Source organism: Dendronephthya gigantea, unplaced genomic scaffold (assembly GCF_004324835.1).
Source record: "Dendronephthya gigantea isolate DGI-Jeju-01 unplaced genomic scaffold, DenGig_1.0 000231F, whole genome shotgun sequence".
Taxonomy (NCBI): domain Eukaryota; kingdom Metazoa; phylum Cnidaria; class Anthozoa; order Malacalcyonacea; family Nephtheidae; genus Dendronephthya; species Dendronephthya gigantea.
In genome coordinates, this window is record NW_021163241.1 from 6969 (window position 1) to 15899 (window position 8931).

Below are 8931 nucleotides of genomic sequence, written 5' to 3' on the forward strand. Positions count from 1 at the left end.
TGGTTTGAAAGAGCTCTTTAGAAGAACAGACGACTGAAGTGCTAGCATTGTTGCATGGCAGTGTAATTAATTACAATTACAAAAAGATTCTTTCAACACTGAAAAAGTCTTTCAACACTACAATTGTGACCTTTTCCCCTCTTTCGTCTTAAAGTTGAGCTATAGGAAACGACGACAATAAAAGATCTTAATACTGCAAGGTAGTCCACGAACATGCCTTTTGAAAATGTTACAACTTAAATAATTGTAACAACATAGTTCAGTCAGTGCTCATCAACTGCGAATCACGTGTAAGCTATCAATGTACTTTCATCTCATTGTAGCAACAACAGGTCAACCCATACGATCCCGGCATTTGCACCGCAGATAAGCGAGGAAAGTTTGTGGTTGTGAAAGATAACAATGATGATGATAAAATTGTGGCCTGTGTTCAACACGATGGAGAGTATCAGTGGGACATGATCAATGGTATTCATTCTGACTATATAATCATGGAAGATTAAGATGGGAAAACCTCAAGTCTTCATACCAGAACTTGTATTATAGTTGAAGCTGTTGCTAAATAATATTTTTCCTTCTATTGATGTGAATTACGCTATATCACCACGCTATTATTGTTCAGGTCATTCGTATGGCAACTATTTTGATCCAGCGAAAGATTGTTCTGGTGTTGTGGACAATCTTCCCAAAGCGAGAAGCGGACCTTACTGGATTCAGACACAAAATGGTCCAAAAAAGGTTTTTTTCCTTTTAACGACATGCATTCAAAGGAAAAGATTTTCAAAATCATTTAATTGATTTTAGTCATGGTGCGATGTTGAAACAGACGGTGGTGGGTTCTCGTTGATTGGCGTCAAAGACACACCAGAAACCTGGGCCATTCCTTCCAACGCTTCTTTCATCCACCCCCACGGTAAGCCAATGTGGTCAAGTGCATTTGGTGAGCAAGAAATCTTAGATTTCCGAGTTCAGATTTCCACCTCTAAAGATTTTCGCGATACACGAGCACACTGGTACGTAAATTGGTGTTGTTAAAAATGCTGTTCTTTGTCTCGTTTTCCCCAGCGGAATGAGCGGATATAGTTTTTTTCACATGGCTCACGCTACTGTGTTCCTTGTATTTCCAAGGTATTATCGTTTCAAATCCCCTCGTGTTCTATCGGAGTTGCTTATGTCCAACAAAGGAGGATGCAGTCATCAATACCCAGGCATTGGTGATGTCAACTTCGTTAAAGATCTTATGACTGGAGAGATTGCGACAAGAAATTTTAAATGTTCGCGATTCGGAGGTGCAATTGCGCCAGGACTAGGATGGGTATTAAATTATATATATATATATATATCCTAGTCGAGTTTGGTACTCCTTTTTAGTAAAGATATTAGGATCAAACTCAAAATGTTGCCCAAAATGAAAATTAACCTTTTATTATTATTTTATTCCAACAGAGTAAAATGAACCAATGTTTTAAACAAGTTTGTACGGATGGTTTTGCCTATTTTTCTAATACTCGTATTGATACATCAGGCTCGTACAGGTATGAAATGAAGTTGCCCTATGCTTCTGGCGCTCTTGGAGTCAGGAACCACTAAACAATGCTAATATAAAGAGTTTCTTCATTCTTTATTCCATGATATAGCTACAGTGTTGTGTCTGAACGTTCCGGTATTCAGGACAAGCAAACATCGTTTATTGGCTGTGATCATGGAGAGGTATGATACGATAAAAGAGTCTCTAACAAGTGGAAGATTAACAGTATTTCAAAATTGAAATATTTTTAATTTTAGTGTTGTGCTTGTTTTGGCGCTGACAGTAAGAAGGATTACTGCGCTCCAAGATGTCAAGCAATCAATGGTGGAACGGTTTTGAAGAAAGAGGACAATATCACAGTTTGGTTTTGGATCCGGTCATCTTTACCAAAACGTGTTTGGAAAAGATGCATGGAGTTTAAAGAAAGGAACGATGCAGGGAAATTGGAAACATGGCGTGTGGAAGACGGATTAAGAAAAAAGGTATAAGGTTTTTCCTCCTAGTTTGTAGTGAATGTGGTTTGAATAATTTGGGTCTATAGAAATTCAGTTTTGCAGATCACAAGTTTGTACAATCCCGAATGTGAATCAAGATTTTTCTCTCTGTGCAGGGTCCTTGTTCGTATGGTGAAGATGTCACAATCAATGATGGGGTAAATTGATGCATGGTTACAGTATGAATATTATTTTACTCTTGTTATTTTAGGAATTTCAAATATTACTGATATATTTAGCGAAAAGTTATTGTTGTACACCTTGGCTGGTTCAGTAGTTCAAACAGTTTTGGGTTTTGCATCATTTTATGCAGGTTGCAGTGGTTCCTGATGCTCGATCAATGAACAAACTCCCAAAGATAGAAGGTCTTCTCTCCTATAGCTCTGACGACAGAAAAATTTACCTCAAAGAAAGATCTCAGTGGAAAGCTTTGGCAACTTGGCAGGATGTAAGATTTGTCAAAACATAACAAAGCAATTTATATTTAAACACACAAATACAAGGATAATTATATCTAGCTTGAGTAGACAGATGTCCTTTCACTCCTGCCTGAGGAGGGGGGATTATATTGGATATGATTCATATTTAATCTTATACTGTATCAATGGGATAACGGTACCCATAAAAATGCTGGCATAACATATAATTTTACATCATTCTCTTTCTCGTTGAAAGATCCTAGATGTTGCTGGTAGACTTACAAATTTCAAGCAAGAGTTCAAAAACGAATTAACAAACGTGAAAAAAGGTTGAATTTATTTTACACCGAAGCTTTAGTAGAAGAGTGCCATAAGCCGTTCATCTTTTCCATATTTTTATCATTTATTCAAAAATAAAACACTCTTTTTTTTCCTTTTAAAGATGTGAAGGTGCTGACTCATGGATCATGCAAAAAAATATTGATGGGGCAAGGGTAGAGTAACTGAATGCAGTTCTTGCTTGGGTTCATTCGTGTGTCATCTTTGCCTTAACATTTCTGACGATTTCGATCACGTCTTAGTGTGAACAATTACTCTACTTTATATAACTTACAATCATGTTAGCATTTTGTATTTTCACCTTTTAGGAACCCTAGTAGTGGTGTTTACCAAATCAGCGTTGGACGAAATCAAGTGATGAACGTCTACTGTCAGATGTCGTCAGTCTCAGGTTGTTCTGGTGGAGGATGGACAATGGTTATGAAAATTGATGGGAGCCAGGTAAGAATGGGCTTGTTCAAACTTAGCTCGCTATAAGATTTATCGATCTGAGATCGATCTTGTTTGTAACAGAGGTCAATTTCGCAGGCGTTATGCGAAGCAGCCTAGTTTTCCTCACAAGTCGGGTGGGTGTACGTCATTTGTAAAGTAGGTCTTAATTGACCTTTCATATTCCATCTTAATATATACATATGACATCAATCTTGTTATTCTATGATTTTGTAAACTAGTAAACCCTTGAAACCTAGTTAACCACTTAGTAGTAATAAAAATTCCTTCGACTTGGACCGATCTGAAAGTTTTACGATTGTTCAGCAAAGTTACAGATACAGTTCTGACTTTTGGTCTAGGTTTAATGGGGGGGGGAGGAATGGAGGATAATTTTACATATATATTTTAGAGTACTTTCGGATACAGTTCCAGTTATTGGTCGAACAAGAACACTTACCATGACAATTACTATGGAAGAAACGGAGGTTTAGACGGCCGAGAGTTTAAAGGAGCAGCATATTGGAAAACTTCATTTAATGAAATTTGTGTCGCGATGAAACATGGTGGTCAACTCAGAGCCCTCTCTTTCTTGCATCCAGCATTGTCCTTGTATGATCTGATCGCTGACGGCAGGTATAAAGAAACTAACGTCGGCCGCTCGCGATGGAAACAGCTCATCCATGGATCATCATTACAGCGTAATTGCAACAGAGAGGGACTCAACGTGTTCTATGGCAGATCCACTGTTAAGGTTCGATTGGGCATCATTGCGAACCAGGAAAATGACTGCAACTCCCCCGACTCTTTCCTAGGCCTGGGTGCCAATGAACGGGTTACGTTTTGTAGCCTCCGTGAACCTTCTCGTAACGCCGCTGGCAATGCTGCTACGTGTTCATCAGACAACGGAAACAAGAATATTAAAGCAATGGGATACATACTGGTCCGTTAACTAAACAAACTTAAGCTCGGATTTGATTAATAACTTTGGTCAATGGCAAATAACTGATTTTTTATCATAACTAGTATAGCAGTAAAAGCTTGTTATTCTCGCACTGAATTTAGCATTTTGATTCCTTTTTTTTTCTAAATCTTTAGTTCATATAGCCTGGGACATCGTTTTCACCTGCACGCATAATCTCATCTTGTAACTTGAGGATAAAACTGAAATATTAATACCATGTTTATCTTGCCCCAAAAATATTGACTTGGAAATAAACAACCTTTTGCAAACAATGGACATTTGTGACGTTTTCTGACTTTTACTTAATATTTACCATCCGAAATTCACGGTGCGAAATTGTCAGGGGGGCACGCGAATAATTTGAGCCAAATCACTCGACTCACGAGAACAAATTGCCGGCTTATCAATGATTTCAACAAAAAATGTTCAGAATTTCGGTGGAATTTGATAACAATTTTCCAACTTATTTTCTATTTGGTTTTTCATTTAAATATTTTAATTTTGTTTTTCGGCTTTTGCATTGTGCCAGGGCGTTTGCCAGGAAAGTTTTACGGTAACCAGGATTTTAGGACATGCGCCAGAGTGCGGTTTTAGGCACTGATAGGGTCGACCTGATGGTGTTGAAACACCCAAATGATACGTGAGATTGTTCTGCTTAGATCCCAATGACACCCAAATTTCCATGAAAAGAGATAATAATTACGCAAAATTAAAAAAATCACGGTTCATTAGACCATACGAGCAAGATCAAATTCCCAGAATTGAAGCTTCTATGATTTACCAAATATTTGTCTGTTGATGAACGACCAGATATCATAGACGTAAAATAAAACAAGACGCCTACTAGGCGTTATATGATCGCGTCGTTCACAGCGGCGTAGCCAGCCCAGCTATGCAAATTTTGTGTCGTAAATGTTGTTAATAATAAAAATGAACAATAAACCGAACTATAGTCGCATGTTGAAAGCAGGAGAAACACAAAACAGCCCATTTCGAAACTGCTTGAAATCCTTTAGTGCAGGCTTACTCTGCTCGGCGTGTGCAGTTAGTTGTATGTGTAATGAGTGTAAAGATAAAGATAGCACTTGCTAGCATTTTGATCGCTTTATTGATTCTACTTTACTGCTTCGAAGTTCGAAGGTGAAACGAAATATGCCCAAAGTGAATACAACACGTGATATAACTAGCAAATTACCTGTGCGCAGGTTCCCGATTAGGGTGATATGGCCCGCAGCTAGCGACGCTATATCCTGTCAAGTCAAGGGCAATTCCAATTAATTACATTGCGGTTCAATCAATCATTCTTTTCCGTTCGAGAGTGCAAAATGATAAATTGAGTAAATACAATTTCAGCGCGGGGCTAACGGTACGCCAATGAAATTTCTGCACAGATTAAATCCCGCGCCCATATCAACTTACACCTCGACAATACAAATTCGATACCCTGATTTTACAATCCCGTCATTTGAAGAAATATTTAGCAAGGGTAAGAAGCCACATTCCGATCTGAAGCAGTTTAAAATGAAAATGTTAGCGACAGTTTTAGTGTTAACCCTCTTTACAACTCTACATGCTGAGAATGTAAGTACTAGTATAAACAAGGTATTTTATAATCATTCGAAAACGATATCGGAGGTAAAACTGAAAGGCCTAAAACAACCATCCTGTGTTTGAAATAACAAAGCTCGTATAGGTTCCACTGGATTGTGTTGATAATGTTCAGCGTTATTGGAGTATATACTGTTTTATATTTTGCAAACCGTCTTTTTTATTTTTTTATTGTCGAATGTTTATAGTGGGGGGATTTTATGAAACAACCCAAAAACATTACGCGTCAATGCAATTTATGAAATAATAAACATGTTGTTGCACCACCCTTTAAAAGTTGATGTGAAAAGCAAGTCTTGTCATTCGGAGTCAGGCTGAGGAAAAGAAGGAAGCTTTATACACAGTACCAGACGAAGATTGACTCAACCATGAGATTTGCGGCAGTAATTACAGCGTTCTGTCTTATCACAACGCTTCATGCGCTAAGTTTAATAATTATGTACAATATTGATATTGTGAGGATTAAAAGATTAAATGCGTTTTGTGGGGATTTAATTTGTTATAATTGTAAAAATAGTATAACAGATCAGTTATTTTAAATTTAGTAAATGCACAACCGGCTCTCCAAAGAGATTGTTTTTGTTGTGCCTTCTTTTTAGAAGGACATTCTTGGAAAGCAATATCTGAATGAATTAAAACGCAAACAGATTGAAGATGGTCTTACAAGCATCAACAATGCTATTATAAAAATCAGCCATGATCTTACAAAGATCAAAAAAGGTAATGGGTGATTGCTAACCATATAGGCACGCAGAAAATAGCGCAATCGCGCGATCAACGCGTATGAACATCTTGTAGAATACACCTAATAATATTCTTTTTTTCGTTTTAAGATGTTCAAAGGCTGACATGCAAAGGTAAAGAACTCTGATTCAACCATGAACAAACCTCACTGTTAAGAATTTTGGTAAAACGGACAAGTTTACCATTGGCAAAACAATTTTTGGCTCCTATAATTGCTTGAGTTCAATCTTGTTCAGGCGTATAGGTCTTGAACGAAATGCCACATGCAGTTTGAGATGTGACTACCTTTTGGAAACGCCAATAATGAAATTTCATGAAATGTCTAAACTTTTGGTCTTGTTTTCCACACGTTTGGAGAGTAGCTGAGAAAATCGGCGAAGAATTGATGAAAATATAAAAAATATTCACACATGCATGCAAACAAACATCTTAATGTGGGTCAAATTTCAGATCCTTGTTTTAAAGTATTTTTTTAATTATTTATTGTATAATTCCACTTGTTGTTTCCATTTCTAAATGTGTTGCAGAATTTAAATCATGCAAGGAAATATTCGATAGTCAAAGGTATGTGTTATGATAATTGGAAAATCGGCCGGGAAGCGTCTACTAAAATCGTAGCTATCCTTCGCTTATCATTTTCAAAAATTACTCCATTGCTAAATCAGTAAATTCCTATATTTTGCACTTCATTTTATATAAACATAGGTTTTGCATTATTGATAAAAGTTGAACAGATTATATTTTGTCTTGAAGCAATAATACCGCAAGTGGTGTTTACGAAATCAGTGCTGGTTTAAACCAAGTGGAAAGCGTCTACTGTCAGATGTCGTCAGTCTCAGGTTGTTCTGGTGGTGGGTGGACGATGGTAATGAAAATTGATGGAAGCAAGGTTAGAGTTGCCCAGTTTGAGGTTTATTCTTAGTAATTATATCCATACGAGTTTCTTTCAATCTTTTATAGAGTACCTTTGGATACAGTTCTGGTTATTGGTCGTCCAAGACCACTTACAATGACAATGACTATGGAAGAAACGGAGGTTTTGACAAGCGAGAGTTCAAAGGATCAGCATATTGGAAAACGTCATTCAATGAAATTTGTGTCGCGATGAAACATGGTAGTCAACTAAGAGCCATCTCTTTCTCGTACCCAGCATCGTCCTTGTATGATCTGATCGCTGACGGCAGGTATCGTGAAACTCACGTCGGTCGTTCACAATGGAAACAGCTCATCCAAGGATCATCTTTACAGCATAATTGCAATAAAGAAGGATTTAACGTGAACCCTTCCAATTATGATGGAATACTTCGGTTTGGCATCCTTGGAAACGAGCAAAATGAGTGCAACTCTCCCGACTCTTTCCTAGGCCTGGGTGCTGATGAGCAGTTTAGGTATTGCCTCCCTGGACCTTCTCGTAACGCCGCTGGCAATGTTGGTACGTGTTTATCAGACAACGGAGACAAGAATATTAAAGCAATGGGATACATACTGGTCCGTTAACTGAACAAACACATCTTGGATTTTATTACTTTCCTTTCAGTGTCAAAGCCAATTAACTGATGTTCTTATTATCACTAGTATATAGATTTAAAAGGTTGTAACTTTGCTTATTATCACTAGTATATAGATTTAAAAGGTTGTAACTTTGCTTATTATCACTAGTATATAGATTTAAAGGTTGTAACTTTGCTTATTATCACTAGCATATAGATTTTAAAGGTTGTAACTTTGCTTATTATCACTAGTATATAGATTTAAAGGTTGTAACTTTGCTTATTATCACTAGTATATAGATTTAAAAGGTTGTAACTTTGCTTATTATCACTAGTATATAGATTTAAAAGGTTGTAACTTTGCTTATTATCACTAGTATATAGATTTAAAAGGTTGTAACTTTGCTTATTATCACTAGTATATAGATTTAAAAGGTTGTAACTTTGCTTATTATCACTAGTATATAGATTTAAAAGGTTGTAAGTTTGCTTATTATCACTAGTATATAGATTTAAAAGGTTGTAAGTTTGCACTAGTTCTAGTATATTGCAAGCACTTTTTATGAATCTTTGATTTAGATGGACAGCGGCACATGTGGAATTTCTTGTAACATGCATGAAGATGAAACGGAAATATTATCTTGATCTATAAATAGATATTTTTGGGTCGCAATTAATATCTGGGGTACTTCTTTTTAATAACTACCATGATTGACCACGCAGGAAAATTGCATCAGACTTCACGCTTCTTTGGATCGTACTATAGCAATGTCAAATTCCCAGAATTGAAGCTTCTAAGATTTACGCTAATATTCGTCTGTTGATGAACGACTAGATCTGGTATAGAGGTAAAATATTTTCACAATTCCCTTGAAAAGATAAATTGAATGCACACATTTCAACAAGGGCTCACGTA

The 8931-nt window shown here is 36.7% G+C and overlaps 2 protein-coding genes across 2 annotated transcripts; both read left to right on the forward strand.

Annotated features, from left to right (window-relative positions):
- The first annotated feature begins 1938 nt into the window (after positions 1–1938).
- Positions 1939–4161, forward strand: LOC114540368. The gene is made up of 7 exons (XM_028560562.1): positions 1939–2010; positions 2139–2180; positions 2336–2470; positions 2698–2770; positions 2884–2935; positions 3089–3221; positions 3622–4161. The coding sequence occupies exons 1-7, from the start codon at positions 1939–1941 to the stop codon at positions 4159–4161; spliced, it is 1047 nt and encodes a 348-aa protein (XP_028416363.1).
- A 3187-nt stretch (positions 4162–7348) lies between these two features.
- LOC114540369 (uncharacterized skeletal organic matrix protein 5-like) lies at positions 7349–8156 on the forward strand. The gene is made up of 2 exons (XM_028560563.1): positions 7349–7414; positions 7486–8156. Exons 1-2 carry the CDS (start codon positions 7349–7351, stop codon positions 8020–8022), a joined length of 603 nt encoding a protein of 200 aa, XP_028416364.1. The 3' UTR covers positions 8023–8156.
- Positions 8157–8931: the final 775 nt, after the last annotated feature.

What these genes read in the sequence shown, in the direction of transcription:
- LOC114540369 (XM_028560563.1), top strand. Translation starts at nt 7,349, where the DNA reads ATGTCGTCAGTCTCAGGTTGTTCTGGTGGTGGGTGGACGATGGTAATG. An exon ending in TGAAAATTGATGGAAGCAAG is followed by an intron (nt 7,415 to 7,485) that starts GTTAGAGTTGCC and finishes AATCTTTTATAG; the next exon opens with AGTACCTTTGGATACAGTTC.
- LOC114540368 (XM_028560562.1), top strand. Translation starts at nt 1,939, where the DNA reads ATGGAGTTTAAAGAAAGGAACGATGCAGGGAAATTGGAAACATGGCGT. An exon ending in CTTTGGCAACTTGGCAGGAT is followed by an intron (nt 2,471 to 2,697) that starts GTAAGATTTGTC and finishes TCTCGTTGAAAG; the next exon opens with ATCCTAGATGTTGCTGGTAG. An exon ending in AAAATATTGATGGGGCAAGG is followed by an intron (nt 2,936 to 3,088) that starts GTAGAGTAACTG and finishes TTCACCTTTTAG; the next exon opens with GAACCCTAGTAGTGGTGTTT.